Raw genomic sequence first — 26,842 nt, 5'->3', positions numbered from 1 at the left:
GCTGCAGCATCCTTGATCCTCTGCCAAACAAATATTATTTGTTCTTGCACAAATTTGTATTTCTAGTGCTTGTCAGCTCAGCAGCCTTGGTTGATCTCCTTCAGGCTTCTCGCTTACTATTGCACGAGGCCGACATACATTTTCTCAACATGGCTGCTTTACTTGTGTTATATTTTCTATGTTAGCAAGCTTCTATATGTGTTATCTGCCTTGTATTTCTGTGTATATACATCTACTGCATCTCTTGTTACTTATCTTCTCAGTGTATATGATTTCTTCGTATTCGCATGTATGTTAACTGTTAATTCAGTCACATCTTCATTCTTTAAGTATTCATATATCGTTTCAAAGCGCCCTTTTGTCTTCTCTTCATGATGTCACTTTACACATGTCAGACTTCACTTATTGTTCTTCTATGTCCAGTGGTGTCTGCAGACTTCTTCTACTGCATCAGTTCGAGGGTATATTCGGTACGGTTGTCTGAACGCATAACGTCTCTCATATCTTCGGTGTGGTATTGGAATGATACTCTCTGTCAGGAACAGTGTCTTTATGTTGCTTTTCCAATATGACAGAGGTGAGGTGAGGGGTGGGGGGATCTAATGACGTATACATCTGCCTCTCTATACAAGTCTTTTAGTTTCTGTAAAATAGGTTGCAAGGGCTCCAAATTTCACTTGGCATTATCAACCATTTATGACAGATGCATTCTGGAATCCACTACCAATTTTCACAGCTCTTGTAATATTGAGTGGCAAGTAGATAACATTTTCAATGTGTTCTGTCTCATTTTAGGTTTTAACGCATACTCGATTAGGAAATGGTAGATGGATGACCCCTGAGAATATTAGGGAGATGTATGCTGCAATCAAGGCAGATCCTAATGGAGACGGTGAGGAAATTAAGTCAGATTATTCTACTGTAAATATGATTGTTTCATGTGTGTAATACAGTGTATGTTTGTGGTTTATGGAAGCTTCATTACTGATACTACAAGTTTCATTAAAGGGGCTATTCTGTGGGTAAAAAGCCAAAGACCTTCCCTCTTTCCACAAGCTCAGTATCTGTAACGCTCACCTGGTTCCCACGGGGGCGCTGGACTAGTCTGGATTGCTGTGGCCTCTTCTAGCGTGATGCGCAGGACCCGGAACACCGATTGGACAGGACCTCCAAATCGTGCTTGCCTGGCCCGTAGGAATATCCTTCTGCAGATGAGAAAGGGGATTAACAGTCTGCAGAATAGTGTGCTAGCTCCCCCCTTTCCCCCTTCCCCCTTTGTTCCTCTCTAACTTCCTCCAAACCCCGGTTTAAGCTCACCTTATGGTTTGGAAGGATGAACTCTCCATCCTGCTTCTGGTGCAGGGGCGCGTGTTCGTCCAGTTACTTCACTGGTTTTCAGAATGGCGCTGGCAAAATCCACTTGACTTTCCTGAGCGATGCGCCGTAAGTATGAAAGTTCAAAGTTCAAGTGAGGCCCCCTTTATGTTGTCTTTCTAACCTGTGATCTGTCCTTTATTTCAGGTGCAGAATGAAGGCGATGCGTCGAGGGGTTAAACTGCTGAGGTGAGTAGTGATGAGGGCGATCCCTCTAAATGTCCTTATCATTCCCCAGAAATGTCTCTTGTCCTTTCCCCATAGGGGCCGGGGTACGGTACCTGCCAACGGGGCGGCGCCGACCCGAAATGTGGAAGAAAAGCCGGTAAGTATTATGGCTGTTAATCAGGCTTTCCTTCTGTGTTCCTTCTGCTCACCTTTTGTTTCTTCCTCTCTCCCCTAGGTGCAGAGATGTGTCGTCCGATGCTGACAGCCGCGAGATGTCTCGAGGACAGGTGAGTGAAGCGTGGCGCTGCAGCGAGCAACGCAATGCTTTTAAATGGAAGTCTTTCTTCAGGGATGCTGGCGAGAAGATTCCGGTTGCAGGTAAGAAGTTTGAAATAGTCCTTGGTTTTCACCTTTCCCTTCTCTTCCTTCCTTGCAGGTCTTCCGGGTTCGAGGCGGGCGTGGCTGGAGTCCAGGAGCAGACACGGTGAGCGTTAAGCTGCAGGAAGCAGAACAACGCGAAGCATGAGCTGCTGTCTGGGCGTGGCTTAAATAGCCTCCAAAGAAGTCCCAGGTATGTATCCTTCCCCAACTAGGTATGTATCCTTCCCTGGCCACGCCCGAGTGAAAAAATAGTCCCTATGAAAAAATAGTCCCTTTCAGGTCTCAGGGAGGCCTGAAGCGTGCAGCATGGTCTGCATCAGGTAAGTGCACAAAACACCTCCCTTTATGAGCCTGGTGTCTATGGCGCCAGGACTGATGTCCAACATGAGCCTGGCGCCAAAGGCGCCAGGACTGAGTCCAAAGAGCCCCTATAAGGGGCCGCTGGGCTTTTACCCGAGGGCATGATGCCTGCTTCCGGGGGTGCTGGGCCTGGCCTGGTGCTCTGGGGTAGGCATCATGACAGCACTCCCCCCCCCCCAAGGCCGTTCCTTCTGGAGGTTTCGGTTTGTTTGGGAAATTCCGATGAAACCTTTTTACCAGCCGAGGTGCATGTACGTGATCACTGGGTTCCCAAGACCTTTCCTGAGGCCCGTACCCTTTCCAATCAATTAGATAGAAAAGTTTTGATTTTGAGATCTTAGAATCCAAAATGTTCTTCACCTCAAATTCAGGCTCCCCATCTATCTGAATCGGTTCTGGTGGCTTTGTTAATCTGGTTCCTGGGTGCACTGTTTTCAAAAGTGACACATGAAAAACGGGGTGAATCCGCATGTTAGCTGGTAGATCGAGCTTGACTGCCACTGGGTTGATTATAGCTTTGATCGAGTAAGGGCCTAAATACCTTGGATTAAAAGTTCGAGGCCCCTTGAGTGATAGGTGTTTGGTAGCCAACCATACTTGATCCCCTATTTGGTATGGAGGCGCCTCTCTTCGATGCAGATCCGCATTCTTTTTGTATTTCCCTTTCGCATGTTGCAAATGTGCAGTTGCATCCTTGAAGGCTTGAGTAATCGTAGAATGCAATTGGTCCACTGCGGGGTTTTCAAGGCTCAGAGGTGAGTCCAAGTCTGAAGTACGAGGGTGATGTCCATATAGGGTATAAAAGGGGCTCTGACCAGTTCCAGAGTGTATCGAGTTATTGTATGCATATTCTGCCACCCATAAAATGTCCTTCCAATTACCCTCCGATTGGTGCAACATACATAGTAGATATTGTTCAAGGGTCTGGTTCGTTCTCTCCGTCTGACATTCGGTCTGTGGGTGGTGGCTGGTCGAGAGTCTTACGTCGATTTGTGCCTGTTGACAACACTTTTTCCAAAAATGAGAAATAAACTGGCTTCCCCGATCGGAGACTAGTATGGACGGGAATCCATGCAAACGGATGATATTTTCGAGGAATTATTTGGCAAGAACAAAGGCTGAAGGTAATCCTTTCAACGGAATAAAGTGGGCCATTTTGGAAAATAAATCCACCACAACCAGAATAGTATTGTAACCATTACAAGAGGGCAGGTCCGTGATAAAATCTAGTGACAGGGTGTGCCAAGGTGCTCGTGGAATGTCTAAGGGCTGAAGAAGACCGGCGGGTCTTGTCTTTTGACCTTTGTTTTGGGCACAAACTCCACAGTACATCACGAAAGATTTAATATCCTTTCGCCAGGAAGGCCACCAGAATTGTCGTTTAACCTTTTCCTCTGTTTTGGCAATGCCAGGATGTCCTTCGATCAGGGTATCATGATGACGGGAAATAACCAGTTCTTGCAATTCCTTTTCTGGCAAAAATAAGCGTCCTTGGAAGTAAGGTAAGCCATCCTTGACTGAAAAGTTAGACCCCCTTTTGATCCAATCCTGCAAGGCTGAAGAGTCCAGAAATTGTTTCACTCGTGCTTGAATGTCTTCAAGGGTTTGTAAAGTGGTTATCCCCAAAATTCTTTGTTAGGGAATTATCGGCACAGGTTCTGAGTTTGTGTCTATTTCTTCCATTCCAATTCGGGATAGAGCGTCCGCCTTACCATTCTTATAGCCGGGGCGGTAGGTGATTACAAAATCGAACTCAGCAAAGAACAAAGCCCATCGGAGCTGTCGAGACGATTGAGCCGTGGCAGTTTTTAAATATTGTAAATTTCGGTGATCAGTGATCACGGTGATGGTATGCCGGGCGCCGAGGAGATAATGCCGCCAAGCCTTGAAGGCGGACTTAATGGCTAATAGTTCCTTATCGGTGATCGCATAATTTATCTCCGGCGGCGAGAACTTTCTGGACCAAAATGCTACGGGGTGCAGTTGGTTGGTTTCAGGGTCTCTCTGAGACAGGACAGCTCCCATGGCTAAGCTGGACGCGTCGGTTTCGACTATATATGGGAGATCGGGACGCGGGTGCTTCAAAATAGGTGCGGACGTGAACTTAGCTTTCAACTCCTGAAAGGCCTGTTCGGCTTCCTCGGTCCATTCAAAACATTTATTTTTTCGCAAGAGTGCAGTGATGGGTTGCACCACACGTGAAAACTCTGGGATAAACCTGCGATAAAAGTTGGCAAAACCAAGCATGCTTTGGACACCTTTCACCGAACTAGGTGATGGCCATTTGAGGATGGCGTCCACTTTCCGTGAATCCATTCGGACCCCTTTAGGTGTCAGGATGAATCCGAGAAACTCAACCTCGGTGGTATGGAAAACACATTTTTCCAGCTTGGCAAACAGTTTGTGCTGGCGCAGTTTCTCTAGGACGGCCCTGACATGCTTTCTGTGATCAGATTCCGAAGAGGAGTACACAAGAATGTCATCGATATACATGACAACACAGACATCGATGAGTTCCCGAAGGACATCGTTCATGAAGAATTGGAAGGCTGCCGGCGCGTTGCACAACCCGAAAGGCATCACCTGGTATTCGAATAGTCCATATTTTGTACGGAAGGCCGTTTTCCATTCGTCGCCTTCTTTTACTCGTACCAGATGATAAGCCCCCCAGAGATCTAACTTGGTGTATACGCAAGCGTCCTTCACCTGGTCAAGGAGTTCAGGGATCAGAGGCAGAGGGTAACGATTTTTAACAGTTATCTGGTTCAATGCGAGCTAATCGATACAAGTTCTAAGGTCGCCTTCTTTTTTAGGCACGAAGAACAAAGCTGAGGATGCCGGGGACTTTGACGGGCGAATTAAACCATTGGCTAGGTATTGATCTAAATATTGTCTCAAATGCAGATTCTCTGGTTCAGTAAGGGCGTAAATCCTGCTACAAGGGGGTTGTGCACCGGGCACCAGATCGATTTGGCAATCGTACGATCTGTGGGGAGGTAACGTGTTGGCCTGTTCCTTTTGGAAGACGTCCTGAAAGTCTTGGTACTCTGGAGGTAGTTGCATGGGGACAGAGGTTACTGATGCTAGATTAATCTTTGGATTTTCTGGGTAGCAGGTTTGTGCACAATCCGGGAAGGTAATTCTCTCCGCTCGCCAATCAATTCGAGGATTATGTGTCTCTAACCAAGGGATTCCGAGAATAAGCTGAAACTGTGGAGCCTTGATTACATCAAACACAACTGCCTCCCGATGGCCATCCGGACCTACAAGTGTCACCTCAGCTGTGGAATGTGTTACCGGTCCAGAGGCAATTTTGGTTCCATCTACTGTGGTGATGACATCTTTATTGGTTTTAGGACGCAGAGGGAGGTTTATCCTAGAGACCAATTCTCAATCCACATAGTTTCCTATAGCCCCGCTATCGATGTATGCCTTTATAGCATGCTACCGTTTAGGCTGTTCCGGATCTACGAGGACCATTGGCACAATGAAATGCGAGATCTGAGAGTTAGTTTTCAAGCTCGGCAAGCGGACCCCTACGCTTGCCGGGCGTGGTCGTTTCCCGATAGAGTTTCCATGGATTTTATCAGCAGCTCCTACCACCTTCTTGGGCAGCTTAACCGGGCAATCTCGTAGAAAGTGTCCAGAGGACCCACAATAAAGGCATAATTGCATCTGTCGTCTTCTTTCCCGTTCTTTTTGAGTTAGGGGTCCTTTAACACCTCCGATTTGCATAGGCTCCGAGGCATCAGCCCCCTTGGGGTTAGCGTGGGTCTTGGCCAACACCCGGGTTTCAAACTTGGACCGATCTGCTTTTCTGTTTTGCAACCTGTGATCCAATTGGACCACTAAGTCTATATATTCAGTGCATTCTTGGGGCGGATTTACAACTTGTGCCAGGACATCTTTAAGTTCTCCGCGTAGACCTCGATAGAATAACGTGATTCTTTTATCCTCTGGCCAACCAGTTTCCACAATTAGTCTATTGAAGGTTGCAATGTAGGATAGAAGGTCTTGATTGCCCTGTCGCAGAGATAGAAGTTTGTCATCCAGAGCCTGTCCCTGGGAGTGTTGAGCAAATAACCTTTCCATGATTGTTTGAAATCCTTGAAAATCACGAAGAATCGGGTCATCTTGAGTTACCAGTGGGACTGACCAATCGGCAGCACAGCCGCTGAGATATGACAACACAAAGGCTACCTTGGTCTGATCATTAGGGAAGGCCCCGGGTCTGCATAGGAAGTGCAAACGACACTGATTCATGAATACGGCGAATCGTTTGGGGTCCCCAGTAAAGCGTTCAGGTGGGGCCAGCGGCATGTTTCCAGGTAGATTAATCTGCACCGGGTTACTGGAAACCACAGGAGCGGGGTTCCCCCCGGAACCGGGTAAAGGAGTTTGTCCAGCTTGACCTTGCAAAAGCTGTCTAGCCAGGTCATCAGCTCTATCCTTTATTACAATCACTTCCCTCCTGAGGGCACTAGTCTCTTGATGAGTGGCGTGTACTTCGGCCCGTAATTCCCCCAGTAATTGGGCCAACTGGTCAGTTTCGGAAGTTTCCATAGCGCCTGGGTGGGAATTTGTAGGAAGGCTTTGCGTTCTGTAACGCTCACCTGGTTCCCACGGGGGCGCTGGTCTAGTCTGGATTGCTGTGGCCTCTTCTAGCGTGATGCGCAGGACCCGGAACACCGATTGGACAGGACCTCCAAATCGTGCTTGCCTGGCCCGTAGGAATATCCTTCTGCAGATGAGAAAGGGGATTAACAGTCTGCAGAATAGTGTGCTAGCTCCCCCCTTTCCCCCTTCCCCCTTTGTTCCTCTCTAACTTCCTCCAAACCCCGGTTTAAGCTCACCTTATGGTTCGGAAGGATGAATTCTCCATCCTGCTTCTGGTGCAGGGGGGCGTGTTCGTCCAGTTACTTCACTGGTTTTCAGAATGGCGCTGGCAAAATCCACTTGACTTTCCTGAGCGATGCGCCATAAGTATGAAAGTTCAAAGTTCAAGTGAGGCCCCCTTTATGTTGTCTTTCTAACCTGTGATCTGTCCTTTATTTCAGGTGCAGAATGAAGGCGATGCGTCGAGGGGTTAAACTGCCGAGGTGAGTAGTGATGAGGGCGATCCCTCTAAATGTCCTTATCATTCCCCAGAAATGTCTCTTGTCCTTTCCCCATAGGGGCAGGGGTACGGTACCTGCCAACGGGGCGGCGCCGACCCGAAATGTGGAAGAAAAGCCGGTAAGTATTATGGCTGTTAATCAGGCTTTCCTTCTGTGTTCCTTCTGCTCACCTTTTGTTTCTTCCTCTCTCCCCTAGGTGCAGAGATGTGGCGTCCGATGCTGACAGCCGCAATGGAGCCGGGAGATGTCTCGAGGACAGGTGAGTGAAGCGTGGCGCTGCAGCGAGCAACGCAATGCTTTTAAATGGAAGTCTTTCTTCAGGGATGCTGGCGAGAAGATTCCGGTTGCAGGTAAGAAGTTTGAAATAGTCCTTGGTTTTCACCTTTCCCTTCTCTTCCTTCCTTGCAGGTCTTCCGGGTTAGAGGCGGGCGTGGCTGGAGTCCAGGAGCAGGAGCAGACACGGTGAGCGTTAAGCTGCAGGAAGCAGAACAACGCGAAGCATGAGCTGCTGTCTGGGCGTGGCTTAAATAGCCTCCAAAGAAGTCCCAGGTATGTATCCTTCCCCAACTAGGTATGTATCCTTCCCTGGCCACGTCCGAGTGAAAAAATAGTCCCTATGAAAAAATAGTCCCTTTCAGGTCTCAGGGAGGCCTGAAGCGTGCAGCATGGTCTGCATCAGGTAAGTGCACAAAACACCTCCCTTTATGAGCCTGGCGCCTATGGCGCCAGGACTGATGTCCAACATGAGCCTGGCGCCACAGGCGCCAGGACTGAGTCCAAAGAGCCCCTATAAGGGGCCGCTGGGCTTTTACCCGAGGGCATGATGCCTGCTTCCGGGGGTGCTGGGCCTGGCCTGGTGCTCCGGGGGTAGGCATCATGACAGTATCTCATGTTCTGTTCGACTATATTCGCTTCACTCTCTATGCTTGTCTATGCTTAAGGTGCACTCCACATCTTCCATCTGCATGTCTCTGTGTTGGGGATTGCGGGGGAACACACCAATGAAATATTACAAAAGCAGTCAAAAAAGGAGTGTATGCAGGCAAGAAGTAACGCATGTTTATTCAGGGCCCAGATGCAGCTGGGAAAGCTATATTCAAACAGATTGCGGAACAGAACTAAATGAAAAGGTGCTGTCAAAGAAACACTCCTAAATCTAAAACTTTTATACCTGTGAAAAACCAGAGGGTGTTTCACAACCTAGTCCCCGGGAGTCCCGTACTCAGGTGGCCAGGGGAAGGCCATCGCCTTTGGGTCCTGACCCTGTGGGTGGACAGGCGAGAAAGGATCACCTGGGTAGGGGGTCATCAAGGGGCTAGGGGAGGAGCACCCAATGGTGAAACATGGTATCCCCTTTTTCCACAACCTATTTAACCCCTATCCCTGTTTATTTTATGGGAAAATACAACAGTCCAGAATACCTTTAACTCTCCCTCCGTAAATACCTTCCCACTCGAGCTCTTTGCTCCTCCATCTCCAACTGCCTCAGGGTCAGTCGCTTCTCCAAGCAACAAATTGGTAGTAAATCTCTTTCCTCGGATGGAGCCTTCCTCTCGAACAGCCTCCCTGCCACTCTGAAACCTGAGGAGAACCATCTCCGGTTCTGGAAGCACCTCAATACCTTCCTCTTTGCTACTGCCTTCGCTCTTCCTCTCCCCTGCTCATCTATCTGCTTCGGCACCATGAACCTGGCTACCCCCTAATTTCAGGACCCTGCCCACCCAGCCACTCGCCTGCACTGCCTCCTGGCAACCCTGGCACTTGGGTCTGTATCTGTAATCTTACAGTCACCTTACCTGCACTTAGCAGACACCCCTTGTCTGAGTTTAAACCTTGCACTTGCCACCTTGCTGGCTGCACTACCAGTTGTGTTTTATCCCTTGCTCAGCACTTCTAACTCTCCCCTCTCCCTTGCACTTTCCCTCTTCCCTCTCCCCTGCACTTGTGCGTTCTCAACGTTACTGGGTCTAGTAAGATCGTTGTTTTTGTCCTCCCTTGTTCCCCTTACTTTCCTTGTGCTCTGAAACACTTGTGTATGAGCGCGATATGAATAAAATATCATATCATAATTGCCATAATTCATCCCCCCTTCTCCCTGACAAAAGTACTGTGCCAAATAAGATGAGGAATGAGGTTAGAAGGAGTATCTCCCCTGACTCGCATTGGCCTCGACCCTGTATATATATATATGTTGGTGACTTTTTGTGCCAGAACCGCATTTTTCTCCCTTGCACCTGTGAACTTCCTTCGAATTTCTAATACCCAGACCTAATCGGATTTTTACTAAAAGAGATGTGCGCTCCTGTTGCTCTTTCATACTTTCTGTACAGTACCCACTTACTACTTGTTGAGTGGAGTGGCACTACATGGTCCTGCACCATCGTTTCCAAAATCAATCTACTTACTACAAGACGTGCGACAACACTAGCCTTTAGTGAAGATGAAGCTACTCAGAACCTCAGTTTAATCAAAGACACCGAAAGAACTACCCCCACTATAGAAAGTCCAGAAAAAATAATTAACAACTTAGAAACGCCAATCAGGAGAGAAATCTCTCAAAAATGATACGCCTCAACATTGGCTCAATATTACAAAACCAAACGGATCCCTTGTGGCCTGAGGATATACTTACAACCCACTCTATGCAACGAAAACACTGAGTTTATAAAGAAATGGGAACAGATTCTCAACAAATGCTCGTTCAATCTGATTCTGTTGACAGTTGAAGAATTGGCCAAATCTTTATCCAACATTGATTCAGACATTACAGAATTGCAAGATCAATTGAATATCCTACTTTCTCAGGACAAATTGACAGAAATCCTAGAAGATACCAACCGAAAACTAGATACAAACAAACAAGAAATAGAACAGAGAAAGATAAGAAAATCCAGGAGAGACACTCTGGACTATTCGCGTGATATTGTCTTTACATGGCAAGACTATTACCATTGGCTCAATATCACAAAACCAAAATGATCCCTTGTGGCCTGAGGATATACTTACAACCCACTCTATGCAACGAAAACACTGAGTTTATAAAGAAATGGGAACAGATTCTCAACAAATGCTCTTTCAATCTGATTCTGTTGACAGTTGAAGAATTGGCCAAATCTTTATCCAACATTGATTCAGACATTACAGAATTGCAAGATCAATTGAATATCCTACTTTCTCAGGACAAATTGACAGAAATCCTAGAAGATACCAACCGAAAACTAGATACATACAAACAAGAAATAGAACATAGAAAGATAAGAAAATTCAGGAGAGACACTCTGAACTATTCTTGTGATAGTGTCTTTACATGGCAAGACTATTACCGTCTGAACCAACCTTACCAACCCAATAGACAACCCAAACAAAAGACAACCGAGAAACACTGGTGATTAAATAGATCTATTTAGTGACACATCAGGTAGTGGCTCTGAACCCCAAACCAATTTATCCATGACAGATACTCCAGTGGAAGGCCGTCTTACACCTCTCTTACCTACATTAGGCAATGCAACAACATCCACAGATAAACGTCCTTTTTTAGGAATAGGAAAACGAGGAGAGGACACACGAAAATTAAGCGGCAAGAAAAAATAAGTGAACTAGTGGTCAAAATTTCCCAACACACGATATCCAAACAAGAAATGGATCTACTCAATCTAGGGCTGCCATTTGTTCTCACTAACAACACCACATTATTTGATGAACGCATTAATGTAGCCAAACTCACAAGACAAATGAAGCTTAAAGTCTTCTTTGACTCACTACCACCTTTGGAAGAAAGATCGAAAACATTTGATTGCTTAGAAATGAAATCCAAGAGCACTTTCAACCATACTGTGAAAAAAACTGCCCTAGATCTATTTGAGCACTCCATGATTAAAGATCTGATGCATATCAAATACTTCGACATCAGAGAACACAACCTTAGAAAACATCAACATACACTACTTAAACAACTAGCAGAAGACAAATCTATCACAACCAAACCTGCAGACAAAGGAGGTGCGATTGTGATTATGGACAGTGAATATTAGAGTTGTCTGACATTACTTAATGACAGAGATATATACAAAGTCCTAAATCATGAACCTACATCGACCATCACAACCACTATCAAAAATGTTCTCATCAAGGCACTCAATGAAGAATGGATCACTGAGCGCACCAAGATTACTTGACTAATACATTTCCGATCATGCTAGTATTTTACGGGTTACCTAAAATCCACAAGAATCCATTAACACATCCGTTGAGTCCTATTGTGGCTGCCACCAACAGTATTTTGATCCCCTGGAAAAATATGTGGATAAACTCCTCCAACCCATAGTACAGAAAAGCACTACCTATCCAAGGGACACCACACTCTTTCTATTAGCATTATAACTACTTCCTGAATTCAACCCTGATTGGACATTATTCACCCTGGACGTACATAGTTTATACACATCCATTCCTCATAGTGAAGGACTCGATGCCCTGGAATGGGCCTTATTATGTGAAAAATACTTTCCATCCAATAAAGTCTTCACAATCGAACTGGCCAAGATTATCCTACACAACAATTACTTTCAATTTCAGAAAGATTACTACCTTCAAATCTCGGGCACATCCATGGCGTCCCCCATGGCACCACAATATGCTCATTTATTTATGTGTGCTTTTGTTTGAAACCGAAATTGGCAGAATGGAAAATATATATCGATGACATCTTTAGAATCTGGACGTGTCCCAAAGACGAACCACAGCTAGACGAACCACACCTATTCTTGACATACCTTAATGAAAGACACATGAAAATCTAAATCACACTAGAAATGGGCACCCCCAGCGACCACTTTCTAGATGTTCTCGTGACCCCCTGCAGTAAAAAACTCAAGACCTCCTCTATCGTAAACCAACCGATATGGACAATATACTACACTATGCCAGTTATCACCCATGGCAGCTTAAAATCAATCTACCATTATGCCAATACATGAGAATACGTAGGATCATCTCAGATGAACCGACTTATCAAGAGGCAACTGAAGATATCACTAACAGCTTCCAAACAAGGGGTTACCCGATCATGGCATTAGATGAAGCTAAAAGGAATACTAACATCAAAACGTGACAGAATCTTTTAACTCCCAAAATACACACAAGTGATCCACCTCTCATTCACCTAATGACATTTTCCAAACAAAGTGGACAGATAAATCAACTAATTAAGAAAAACAGGCGAATTACAAGACTAGGCACACAGCTCACAAATAATTTCCCCAAACCACCAATCATGGCGTATACATGTGGAAAAACCTCAGAGACGGCCTAGTTAAGGCTGAAAGAAATACCGAGACCAAACAAGTGTTTTTATCCAAACCCAAACATGGCACTGTGGAGGCTGTAATAACATCCAATAACATCCAAAAAGGTGATTTTGTGAGACACTCTTCCACAGGTCAAAAATTCAAATTACGACAGTTCGCCACATGCGACTCCAAATATTTTATATATGGTGTGATATGCCCTTGTGGACTCTACTATGTAGCTAGACCATACACAACATCAGGCAGGATCACTGAGCAGAAATCCAACATTAGAACGAAAAATGTGAAATCTCCAGTGGCAAGACATTTCACAGAGAAGAGACATTCAGTAGCACAACTAAAATTCATAGTGCTGGAACTAGTTAGAACCCCACCAAGGGGTGCCAATACTACTATCCAAACAAGAAATGTTCTGGGTTCACAGATTGTACAAGATGAACCCATCTGGAATGAACAAGGATTCTCACTTACTGCATTCTTATGAAATCCATGTCCTTATCATCTAGATAAGTTACTGTGACTATCTACACTCAATAGGAGTCTGAACATCTCCAGAATCTATTGTAACCCACTGTTGGCTTTTTATGTACGTTCTATCTTCATGAAGTAGGGGACTCATTGTTCTACATGGTTTGTTCCACTTCCATAATGTATTACCATTTGAAACAGCTAGACAAGTGACTGTGACGATACAAATCCAATATGTTTAGCATTACTCGCCTATTGTTTTCCACCATGTGTAAGTATAACTGTTATCATGAATTGTTGCATTGTTTATTTCATGGAGATCACTTAGAAATTGTTGAACATATTTTACCTTTCGTAACAAATAATCAGTGAACAATGGCATACATCACTTAATTGGTTATTACTGTAGAATTTGAATTGTTGTACATGTTGAATGGAGGGCACCCTGTTACCTCGTTAATTGCAGATATCGTATATCAGACCAACACACACCAACCATGAATTAACTGAATTTAGAATGTCGTATTTATGACCCGTTACCAACTACTTTAATTTGAATAGTTAGAGTGTTTAGAATGGTAGATCATAAAGCATAACAACTGTACTATAAAACACATTCCTAACAGACTGCTGACTGTTATAGATACACTTGAGGGTAATTCACTTTTGACTCAAGCACAACTAGAGTTGCTGTTGAGTAGCATCACATCATCAATAGATAACCCTATGATCCATTCTGGAACACACTAGAGCCCCCTGTGGACCATTTACCCGGTTTGTTTACCTATGACGTAGGCACGCCTCCAGCTACCTAAGGCACGCCATTTAGTCATAGCGTTGCAGCTCTATCACTTATACTAATCTATATACCATGCTAATCTCTAAAATAAGTACTGGTATAAGCACTGACATGCAACGTTTTAATCCAGCAGTTAGTCACTAATCGTTACTTATCTTCATTTAGACTCAGGCACCATCGCAATCAACTCACTGGCCGCCACACCAATCATTTCTGGCGTCAGCACGCTATATCCCATACACAAGACGGCTTCTCATCTAACTTCACCCACCGAGGCTCCAAACAAATGCGATAACACGGAAATACCTGATCTACGGGTAAGTGACACTGCAACCTCCTTGGCCACACATATTCGACAGGGTTGTTGACTAACAACCGAGATCCTGATTAAGATCCCTCATTTCCCCACAGATTAGTTGACCTTAAGTCTTTTTCCGCAAAGTCTGCATACCGAATTAACCACCTTTTAAACTTCAAAAGCATACGCGGAGACACCATTTGGAGGTATGTAGCCGCTAAAACACTTATTACTTGAACTGCAACCATTAACAGTAGCTAGAATTTGACACTATTGTACAGTTTTATATTCTCCACAGTGAAGAGCCCTTATCTATTTCAAATTAGGAACCATCTATAGACTTCGAGAACTCAATAAGACCTAAATATTAGAGGTATCTGCAGTGGGAATACTATGCACTTGTCCTATTACGTCGATACTTCTCCCTTCCTTGACAATTAATTCCATTATCATCATTCAACACTCCCCACAGAATTGAAGACCATACGCAGACCAGTGTTTCCGTACCCTGACGTCATAACTCTTATGAGAATCGTACTGGGATGCTCTGAGGAACTTACTATAACTTCTAACGAGGTGACATTTACGTATTTATACATCATCAGTCATTCACAAGACTTTTATCCTGTAGAAATATCACACTTAACGAGCTCCTTTTGTGTTGCTTTAGAGACTTAAATTCAAGCTAGAAGATTGTCACACTTCACAAATCCAATGAAAATGTTGCTCCTGATGAAGGGATTTTATTCCCGAAACCCGTCCAGCTCTTAACTTTATTGAAAAGTACTTATGTTTTATGAATTCCTCACATATAGAATAGTCCATTAAATTGTGTAATAATTTGAGTAAAGTGTAGCCATTAACTCGATACAACTATACTACCTTGACTCAATCAACCGTAAGCAATTTCATTCATTACAATAGGATTTGACTGACTATTGTGTCAGTAACTGTGGTGTGCAGGGGATGTGAGTGTCCATTAGTTTAGGACACTTTTTCCCCTGTAATGAGGCCAGGCAGAGTCGGGCATTTAACTCCAACAATGTACTTCTGCAACTTTTTAGCACTCCCTGTGAAGATAAAAGGTAGCGCACACGAGCACACTTTGAGCGAGGCTGGCTACGAGAAGGAACTACTCTTCCAAGGCTGTTGCAAAACATACTGTGGAAGGCCAATGGGCTGGTTCGACAGTGGAGAGGATCCCGAGGATGCCAGGCAAGATTTCCATACTTTCAAGGGGCTGTTCGAAAAGCAAATCCGAGCGAGCAGAGGAAAGAAACCTTCAATTTGCCAGAAAATGGCCTGCATCCCACCAGCCCCCAGGCGAAGGGCGGATTTGGGGAGGAGCAGAAGAGGCGTTGGTAACGGCCCTGAGCTGCAGAAAAGAGATGAAAGAGATCCAATTAATAGAGCCATTGAGTTATTGAGGGAAACAAAAGTCTGGTTGATGTTAAAGGGAAAGTGACTGTAATTTGAAAGTTAAAGGTTGCGCGTGTGCTGATAAGTTGCAGAGGAAGAGAACAATTGTTAAAAGACGAGGATACAAAGTAGTAGAATGGTCCTGCGAGGGAAAGTCGCACATTCAAATGTCTCTGTGAAATGTTTATGGAATTTGAAAGATATTGCAAGTGGAGGTCAAATGAAGCTGCATTAAGGAAAGAAGGTTGAATAAGAGGAAAGTGACATTTGTAAACTGTGAAATATGGCAAGAGGGCAAAAGTAAAGTGAATTTTGTGAACTGTGAAATATGCCAAGAGGGAAAAAGTAAAGTGAACTGTGAAATGTGCAAAAGTTAAATATAAAAAACTTGGAGAAAGGCCAAGAAGGCAAGTGGAAGAGAATAAGAACTAAGAACTATTAATCAAGAACTACAAGTATCAAGAGCCAATTGGTGTTGAATATGAACATTGAAACTAAAAAATAATAAGAACTACAAATACCAAGAGGTATTGGTATTAGATATAAACCTTTGAAAATGCCAAGGGGGCAGACTAAAGGGAGAAGGATCACAAGGACCAAGAGGTATTGGTGCCATAATATGCTGATGATTACAAATTGAAGGATTGTTGAAAGAGAAGTCAAAGTGGTAATGCAGAGGTTTATGTAAATTCCTTGAAGTCTTGAAAGTTTTTGACAGTGAAAAAGATATGAGATAAAAACGTGGGGAAGGGAACCCCCACAACAGAGAGACAGGCTTGAGCCGGCAGAAGAAAGCCTGTGCTGAACTGTGAGATATTGAGACTATATGAACTGAGTATTGATGGCAAGGCGGGCAAAGCCTAAAGTATTGATTGAGCTACCTAGAGTTGAAAGCCTAAGAGTGAACTGTTCCATTGTACCAGTAAGTCAAAGTGTGCAAGACTGACAGAATTGTGCCATTCATCCATCCTTTGTTTTTTGAGAAAGGGAAGGGAGTTGGTGCTGAAGCCATTCTGACATTTCCTTTTGAGACCATATTTTCATTTTGTATTCCCTTAACACATTTGGTATTCTAAGAAGGAAGGGGAAGGTTAGTATAGGCTGTTTTATTTTGACCAGACTGACTTGGACATATTTGTTCTTGTATAATGGTTGAGATTACTCCCATTTTAGATTTCGGCCAGTTAGGAATTCTACCGTCCCAAACAAAAATATAAGTAAAGGTTTTCGAAACTTGTATCCATTGTGTCTGTGTCTACTATTGATACCAAGCCTTCGTCACATAACACTCAAGATAATTAACATTCGTAATTTCACATGAAAAAATCTCCACACACCTAGCTGATTGGTGTTCGTAGAGTGTACCTTTATAGAAAAATATACATTATGTTCTGTGATTGGGTCCACAAACCTTCTCACACCGCCCTTAATCAGAATATGCGGCTTCACAATCCAACCCCCACTTCCCACGTTATAATGACAATTCATTGAAACATTTGAGATGACCAGCAGTACTTTAATCATCTGTCCCGGTCATCTCATCTAAATTCTCATGAGAAGTGCTCTCTACCATGGCACTGTCAGAGCCTTGAACCACGGACATACTGCTATACAAATGTTGCATATTAAGAACTCTTTGACCTTCTTCCCAGGAGAAACATACTAAGGGGCAGTTTGAAACCAACATGGTTCTTTTGACTCCATCTAAAATCGCATTTTGCAAATCATTTTGAATTATAAAATTATTATCCCCTCCTTACCTGTCGGCAGGACTCAAGTGTTTTAATCTGTGACCTTGAAAAAATAACAACTACTGTTTGCTTCTTACCATGCCAGCCTGGGATCGTGGGACCTGCAATGTATTACTACGGCTTTGTTGCAGATTAATAAAACGTGAACACACGTTTGCTGCAAATGCATGCTTTAAGGCCTTTTTACCACATTTCAGCATACCCCTAAGTTTGGTTATACTTATCTGTGCCCCTGCATTTCTTTTATCTGTGTGTACATTTCTTTTTGAGCCTCACTTGTATAACAATATATTTTTTATTATTATTGGCTTCATATGATTATATAATACAGAAAACCTGTTTGCCTTTTCGTCCTTATAGCATAAAATTGAATTACATCACATCCTAACTTTCCAGTTATTGCTGTATTTGTTTCTTCTATTGGAATGGAGCCGTTCATCCTGTAGTTGCTTCAATCATTCCAAACATTGTTATGAGCAATTTCACCAGTGCCAAGCTGGTCGAGATCCGCTCCCCGGCAAGCAACGCCTGCCACCAGTCGTCCTCTGTCCTTGAACTTGTATCTCTGTATCTCTTCACTCAGCAGTTTACTTCTTACGTCTTTCTCGGGAGTCCTTTTCAAGGCAAAGTCGGCACGAGACATCTCTCGTTGTTACACTTCTTCGACTCAAAATTTCCCTAGTAGGGAAAAGATTTAATCGAAATCTCAGAAATGGATCCCTGAAGTACCAATTTGGGAGCAGCTGAAGATATTTTAGTAATAAGTTTAAAGACCTAGCTTCCTGGGATGGTTTCCCATAAAGTTTGTAAGTTTGTCTTTCCTCCTGGATCGTTATCCAGTCTTGTCTATATAGTTTCTTTTTGATCTTGTCTGTGTTCTCAAGTAAGGTGATGTCTGATTCCCCCAGATCGTTTATTATTGCTTGACAGATCGATCTCCACTCAAGTGTGGTTTCATTGCTCTTTTCCAGAGCTTTTTTCAGTATCGTAAATCCCCCCTTCGGCTTGTCTTCAATGCATTTACTGGAGAGGGACAAAGATTGCCATGTCACTGTGGCCTTCATCGATGTTAAGCCCAGTTCCATCCTGACTGCCTGAATAGGTGTACTTTTTGGTAGCCGGTGAACTCTTTTCCAAAAAATTCCCTCTAACTTTGGCCAATTCTCTGCGTGAAATGAGAAAAAGGTTTCTGCTCCATTAATATCAGGAGGACTTTCATATGATAGAAGGAAACCAATGGCTTTATCATGAACCCACAGAATCTCTTAAGCAGTTTTCTTCCTGGACTTTCCAGGTTTTTCACATTATTTCTTAATGCTTCCACTCTCTGGGCATCAGTTTTACCTATGTTCAGGCATACTCCCAGGTAGGCAAATGGTCCCCCCTGCCTGCTCTCCAAACGACATAATCCTTCATTTTTTCGGATTTATTAGAAGACCGTTTGCCTCGACGTATTTTTGCAGTGCGTCTAACTGGTGCTGTAAGCCTATTTGCTTTTGGTCCACCAACATGACATCGTCAGCGTATAACAAACGTCCTATCGGAGTGTCGGCTATTGAGGGAGGGAAACATCGGATGTCTGCAAAAGCGCCTTTTACATCTGATATGAACATATTAAAAAGTTCTGGTGCTAAAGGGCATTCTTGCTTTAATCCTTTTTTTGTTGGTATTTGGCTTGATAGAAGGCCTGATCTATCTATCCTCACCCTTATCAACGTTCCTGACTATAGGTCTTTTATTGTTTCCAGGACATCAATTGGGCAACCCCACTTTTTTAGCTTGGTCCACAGCTTTGGGCGCTTTATGGTGTCAAAGGCCTGTGCGAGGTATATAAATGCCATGTACATCTTCTGCCCTTTCCCCCTCTCTACTCAGGCTTTCAGAATGTTAATTATGAAGATGTTCAGAGCTGTCCCGACTCCCTTTACGAACCCTGATTGCCATTCATCCCTATTGCCAGACATGGTGCTCCATTTTTCCAGTGATCAATGATGCAAATACCTTGCCCGCAACGCCCAGCAGTACTATTGGTCGATAATTGCTGGGGTCGGACCTAGCCACCTTCTTATACATCGGAATTGTCACTGTTGATTTCCATGTTGTCGGTATTCTTTGAGATTTATTGATGTGTTCAAACAATTTGAACAAATGATGGACCATTGTTCGGGGTCCTGCTTTAGTAATGCATGGGTCATTCCAGCTGGCCCGGGTGCCCTTGAATTACTGGATTTGTTTATGATCTCCTGTATGGAAGTTATGTCGATAGCTTGGTGGTTCCAAACCCTGTTCTCTCTTGTCTGGCTAGACTCTGCATCTTCAGAATCATAGAATCTGGTGAAATATGTTGCCCAAATTGATGCTGGTTTGGGATTTAGCAATAATGCCTATTGCGGAGAGTCCAGACCATTTATTGTTGACCAGATTTCTGCTGTGTTTTTGAACTGATCTTTTGAAACATAGCTTCAGCATCCCACTGTAGGAGACCTTTCTAATATAGTCTTGTCCAATTCCGATGAGTTTTTAACTTCTGGATTGACGATATAGCGTGTCCTAGAGATGTCTTCTTTGCCAAGTGAATATGAACTTAAGTGTCTGCTTTCTCTTAGAAACCTCTTGATCAAAAACATGCCAATGGCACATAGTTGGTTTGTTTCCTCTCCCTTGCTTGTTTCAAATGCTTGAAACAATCGAGTGTAATTGATTGTGTGGTCTCCCTCTTTGGTGGTTAGATGCCGTATTGACACTTTTCTCTGGACTGCTCCTAAGTCTATTCTCGCCAGGGGGTCACTCCTATTTCCTCGCTGTGTCTATCTCCCTGTGTATAGTTTAAGGGGGCACAGGGCAGAGACAGTAAATTATGATCACTTGATGGCATATCTTCAACTTTCAGTGACTGGACCGCCATAATCATGTTAGTTGAAACACAGATGTTGTCAAGAATTTGGCCACCATTGGTCCCTTTTCTTGTGATCCTTCCCGGGATATCCCCCTTTGTGCTGCCATTTAGAATCACTATATTTCTAAGGTTCAACATATTTTTCATGCTTGTCTCCTTCTTTCTGCTTGGGTCAGCTTCGGCACATCATCTTCGATTTCCACATTACTTGCGTCAAAGCATTTACAGTTTAAATCGTCACACAAGATAAACCATGGGTTTTCCAATTTTTTCACTTTGATTGTCAATTAACTTTGCCACTTGTCCTGGGAAGTTGCCACATCCCTAATTGGCCTGATTCCAGTATAAGTTCATAATAATCACTGTCCTCTCGACTTTGGTTCCTTGCTGACACATGCCTGCTAGTAATTGGATGTGTGGATTAGGGTTGTATTCTTCAAGTAAGTTAAACTGCATTTGGTTGTTGATGGCTATTGGGAGTCCAGACATGGGTCTTCCTCTTACTCCTTTCACGGCAGGGTTTAGATAGACCGAATATCCATCCAATATTGGGGACTCTCTCAGCCATGTCTCTTGGAGTGAAATTATGTCGGACTTTGCAATGTTCAGGACTCCTGTGAGAAACAGATGGGCGAATCCTCTGGTGTTCCAGATAGCAAGTGTGAACTCCTTGGGATCAGGAATTACATGGCATTATGGATGGTTAATTCTGTCTGCCAATAAACCTGCCAGCCACCTCCATTTTCCTCCCTTCCCTCCTTCTTTATTGTCCTGTTTCCGCTCTTGTGGGTTGTCTTCTTCTCATCTCTTATGATTTCTTTCATACTGGTTTTAAAATTTCTGTTTAGTCCCTCTTCTTTCCTCTCCTCCACATCCAACCTCTCAGCCCTTAGCTCTTTTGGTCTCTCTCTCAAGCTTTTAGGTGCCTCGAGGCTCGGGGTTTCTTGTTCAATTAGGTCGACGCAGATTTGCCTCAAACAGGAATCCTCCATTAATAGTTGTTGGAGTTGAGGGATACAGAACACCATATCTGTTCTTTCTTCTTCTGGAAATTCGATAACGACCAGATCATCTGATGTTAAAAGTCTTAGTATGGTTGGGGACATGGTGAAATAACCAAATAACATTAGCCCGGTTCTTAATTAGCCCATCATATAAAGTAATGATCCTTTCTAGTATTAGGCTGTCACGCTGAAAGGTTTTCTGTCTTCTCAAAGGCTTTCTTTGGTCATTTCTATCCCATTTCTTATTTAGCTCTTCCTACTTGACCCCACAAACATCCCTTACTCTTCTTCTCTCTTTCAATATTTTCAAGGGTGAGATCACATAATCATCCTCTTTATCTGAGGTGCGTTTCTTCTCTAGATGTTTCATGTACTGATGCTTGGTGCGTCTCCCCCGTTCTTCACGTCCTATTTCCCATACCACCTTAATTTCAGGAGCATTTTCTAGGTTTCCCCCAGTGCCCATACAATTAACTTTCTTCTCTGGGGATTCTTGCACGTTGTCATCTTGCCAGCTCACACTGGGGTTATGTGAGACACTCCTTGTTTCTGCTGTTTTTCTTATAGGAGTTGCTCCTGAATTTGGAGGGACTTGTAATAACTGTGGGCCCACTGTCCTCCTTTCCCTGTCCCTATCACCATCTTCCGTCCGTTCTTTCTCACTGTCTGAAGTCGGTGTCCTGTCTCATACGCCCATCCTCCAACTCCTTCTCGGATACTGTATATGTCGACAGATCCAGCATGTCGGGATCTTCAACCTCCTCCATTAAGTCCAGTGACTCGCTCCTTTGTCGTATTTTTGTTTTTCAGATTCACAGTATTTATCCACCGGGATTAGTTTACTGGCACTCAAGGTTTCCTTTAAGGTGTTCATTTTTGGTAGGGTAATATTTTTAATGAAAACCCTACTACCGGTAGATTTCTGTTTTTGTTGACCAGTTTGACTTTTAGATTTCTTTGGAGGATTTTCTTTCTCAATGGGCCTTCTTATGCAGGGAGTTTTTTTTGCTCTTTTTCAGTTGCTGCTTGTGTTACTTTTCCTTTTTGGTCAAGCGTTGGCTTTGTGGAAATTGCAGATAATTTCTGCTGCAGTGTTTTTCCGCCATCAGCCTTTTCCTTTTCCTTCAGTGTTGCTCTGGTTCATCGGGGGTTAATCCTGATCCCTTGACTATCCCATCATCTTCCATGATATTGATTACTTCATTAATGTCCGATTTTATATCTCCTAAATAGTCTTGTGGTTCCTGTGTTTGAACTCCGGTCTGTTGCAGTTGACCCTTTGTTGTTCACTGTTTCTCTCGAATGGAGTCTGTGTCTCCCCCAGATCCTATGAGGTTTTTGTTAGACCCATCTGACAAGGGATTCAGTTCTGTTTGAGTAGCTCCAAAAGTCACAGATTTAGAAGCCACCACTTCTATTAATGGGGCGTCTGTCAATTCGAGGGTCCTATAGGCTCTTCTATGCGCTTTATATATTTGTTGCATTTGTTATACGCCCAAACCCTGGGTTATCATGGCGTAGTTACAGACATATTGATTATAATTCGAGAGCATCCAAAATACATACATTTACCATACACTTAAAAGAAAATTACAAAATGAGAAAGACATTGGTTGAAATTACATAGGTCAAGTTACTTATTTATATCTTTTGGTCAACGTCATTGTTTAATTTCTTTACTTGGTGTCTGTAGCCTTCCTGATAGGTTCAATTATACTTTGCAAAAGGTCGGACACCCTCGCTGTACTATTGTCCAGGTTGTTCTGGAGTCCGGTTATAAACCCCTCCACGAACACCATTTTGGACTGTAACATGGCCTTCATAAAGTGGACTCGCCTTCCCCGGTGATGATGCGCGCACACTCTTCTCATTGTTCCTCGTTGTTGTAGTTTGCCCCGCTAGGTGTTCTTCATGGCTCGTGGCTTAAGGTGCCGGCAGGTGAATTGCAGTCCTGCATCTCTTCCCGAACGGCTTAGTTACTTGCCACAGTGTCTGTCAAGTATTCTTCCACCGCACCTCGTGTTCCTCACCTTCCTGCTCAAATGCATGGACTTCTCACACCTCAGCTCACAGCTCCGTGAACGCTTCACGTTGCAGGCTGGTAGATAAGCTGGCCCCTCCATGGTCAAACAGTGGAAAGGACAGAAAGACTTTGCAAAAGAACTCAGGATACAGAAAATGAGCAAAGTCTCGTGCCGACTGCCTTGACTGCTCACACCTCAGCTCAGAGCTCCGCGAACGCTTCGCGTTGCGGGCTGGTAGATGAGCTGGCTCCTCCTCGGTCAAACAGTGGAAAGGGCAGAAAGACTTGTCAAAAGCACTCAGGATACAGAAAATGTGCAGAGTCTCGGGCCGACTGCATTGACTGCTCACACCTGAGCTCACAGCTCTGTGAGTTAATAACAATTAAGAAGGAGCCCCACTCGACATTTACAGTGCTACTCTCCCAATTGATAATTGTGCACCTTCTCACCTCGCAGAACAGCATTTCTATGATATTATTCCCCCTTTTTATTGATGTATCAATAACTAACTCTTTTTGTGCATCCCGTTCCCTTTCTGCTACTTTATCTTTGTGAATCACATTTCATTCCAAGTTTGTCATGTCTCCCCTAATTTCCTCCCAACCATCCAGAGTTTTCCCAACCCATATACACCCTGTTCCATCCTTTCGGCATGAAGATCAACATTCCTGATAGTTTTCTAAATCTTCTGGTTATGTAAAGACCCAACCATCAGGATCCCTTTCTTCATTTTCCCCATTTGCTTTATTACCACCCTTATTTTCGGTAGCCTTTTCATCAACACTTAAGGGTAACATCAACTGCCCTTTTTTTCTAAAAATGTTCTTAATGATGCAGAAGGTGACTAGAATGAGCACAAAAATGGGGACAGTCACTCGAAATAGTCCGGAAAGCTAGGTGGGTACCCATGTGAAAATGCTGTCCAACCAGGTATTGATTGCACTTCATTAACTTTGCTGGTAATTCTTTCATGGAGTGTCCATATCTCCGTTATGGCTGCTTTCAATATTCCATTTGAAAGCCTCTCTGTCGGGTATCATTGTGCAACAACAGCTGCTCCCGAGCTTTGCACATAGCCCTCCTTCGATAGACGTTAGGAGGTCCAGTATGTATCTGTTTTCGAGGGCAACCAAGCATAGCACCCTCATCTCCTCCTTAATTGCATTCAAACCCTTTGCTGTTGAATTTGCCAACTGTGGCAGCTCTTTTCTAGTCAGATGAGACCGCTTTGCATTAATGGTGGCCTGGACGCCAGTAGTGAGGTAAAAAATGTTGCAGCTCCGGAGAATAGTCTGCACTCCTCAGGAATAGCGGGCAGGTTTTTTGCACTTTTCTCTGAAAAATAATTCTTTGCCCACATCCTCCTCCTCATTGGTTTTTTTCTCCTTCTCTTGCTGTGCCATTTTTCCCTGCAACATAATCTTCATGGTAATGCTATTTCGAGGCACCACTAGTGCAGGACTGTGCAAAGCGACAAGAGCACAAACACCACTCCGGTCAGGCAGAAGCTGGACATAAGCCTTCGATCCAGAATCACACCATACGTCCATCACTACGGCAGTCCCCTGCGTCAGCTCTGCATTCCGCATCACCTTGGTGCATCAAGAGTTAATGCCCAGATAGACCCACTGAAACACAAATGGAATTGTGTAAAGCTATTGATTCAACAGGTTGATGTTTTTTCATGTAACCAAGTTAATCCATGTATATATTTTTCTCCAGATTGCCCTGCAACTATTGTTCACCATGGCAGCCACTCAACACGACATTGCATTAGTCCCCCCTCCCATTTGTCCCCATACCACACTGCTCCCTCTACCCTCATCAATGGCCTTGTATGACACCAGGGTATGCTTTGCCCTTCCTTACTTGTGCACTCTTGTGGTCTTTGTAATTCCACCTGTTTAGGACCTTCTGTCACATATTCTATTACCTCATGCCGGGTTTCCTCATTTTCAATCACGTTTGTTAATTTTACGAAATTGTCTACATAGACGTTTTCTCCTTCATCCACCCACTGAACCGTCACCCTTTTTCCCTGGAATAAACTTCTAGTTTTACAGAGTGACAGGTACATCAGGCATCCTGCTTCCTCATAAGAAGCAGCTTGGGGTAAAAAAGTTTGGGCACTCCTATCATGTGTGGGATGATAGAGCAGACGTAGCAAGTGCCGTTCACCTTCTCTCTACCCACACATAACATCTCATTGTACCAAACATTTCTGGCTCTCCTTCAGTGCCATGATGAAAACCTCCTGATTCATTGTACTCCTTATTTCTCTATTCATAGTTTCATTCACTTGTGTGCCATTTTTTTCTCTTAAAACCAAATAAACCAAAAGCATTAATACTATACTATACTAAAACATATTAATATCACACTCCAAAACACAGGAAACATCTGTTTCTTCATCAGTGAAAACATTTCTTTAAAGACATTTTCATCATTTTCTTTTGCTGGTTTTCGGTATAGTCTAAAGGCAGAGAAAAAGCTTCAAGATTTCTCCAATATACTTTGCATCATGTTGTGCTTGGGGAGACTGAGCTCTTGTCATTGCACACGTCGATGCTGTGGACCCATCCTTGCCTCCCTTCTATCTTCACTGCTTTGGGTGTCGACTAGATCACAGTATGTGGGCCGGTAAAGCGCTCCTCTTTCCATTTGCAAAGGTGATTCTTGACAAATATCTTTTTCCTGGGCAAAGAGGTGCTGCTTGTGGATATTGTCCTGATTGTCCGGTTTGAGTTTTTGGCCTTGTCTGCAAGGATATGTATCGAAGGGATTTTGTAAGTCCTTTGAGATACGCATCAAATTCTTAACCCAATATGCAAGAAGAGAGTGCATCAGAGATTGTACACGAGGTCGGAATAGGCGCATGCATTATCCACCCTGTAACAATCTTGTGAGGAGTCAAGTGGTGATGATCTCCTGGTGTATTGCGCAATGCAAACAAAGCAAGAGCCAAGCAGTGCACCCAGGCTTTCCCAAGCATTTGCATAAGCTTTGCCAAGCACCTTTAAGCAGTCCATTCATCTGCTCTACCAAACCGCGGGCTTGTGGTTGATAAACCGTGCATAATTTATGCTTTATCCCAAGGAGTGTTGATTTAATTAAGGAGATATCATTAGTAAAATGCTGACCATTGTCGGAATGAATTTCATCTGTAATCCCACACCTTGGGAACACCTCACAAGGAATTTGGCAGCAGAGTGGGAGACATTATGGGCACAGGGACCAGCTTCAAGCCCAAATGAGAATGGACACACCACTACAAGCAGGTACTTATAAGATGTATATCTCTCTGGCATATCAACATAGTCAATATGCAAGTGCCGAAAGGGGCCCTCCTGTCGTGGCAACGTTCCCTGCACAACTCTCAATATGTGACTTGGCAAATATTCTTGGCATATCATAGTTATTTACAAATTCCACAGCATGCTCATGCAAATTTGGTACAAACCAGTATTCACTTAT

General features: G+C 43.7%; 1 protein-coding gene across 2 annotated transcripts in view; it reads left to right on the top strand.

Moving 5' to 3' along the window:
• Positions 1-26,842, top strand: part of P4HTM (prolyl 4-hydroxylase, transmembrane) — a 971,989-nt gene that overhangs the window by 214,737 nt on the left and 730,410 nt on the right. For both annotated transcript variants that reach the window (XR_011301876.1, XM_069643317.1), the window contains exon 4: positions 796-892. Coding sequence is in view for 1 of the 2 variants with exons in the window: in XM_069643317.1 (XP_069499418.1) it covers positions 796-892 (97 nt within the window). In the remaining variant the exon portion in view is untranslated. The remainder of the gene's footprint in view (positions 1-795; positions 893-26,842) is intronic.

This window comes from Ambystoma mexicanum, chromosome 2p, assembly GCF_040938575.1.
Source record: "Ambystoma mexicanum isolate Mex_15411 chromosome 2p, UKY_AmexF1_1, whole genome shotgun sequence".
Classification (NCBI taxonomy): domain Eukaryota; kingdom Metazoa; phylum Chordata; class Amphibia; order Caudata; family Ambystomatidae; genus Ambystoma; species Ambystoma mexicanum.
The sequence above is the reverse complement of the archived record's forward strand: the minus strand, read 5'-3'. Positions and strand labels throughout refer to the sequence as shown.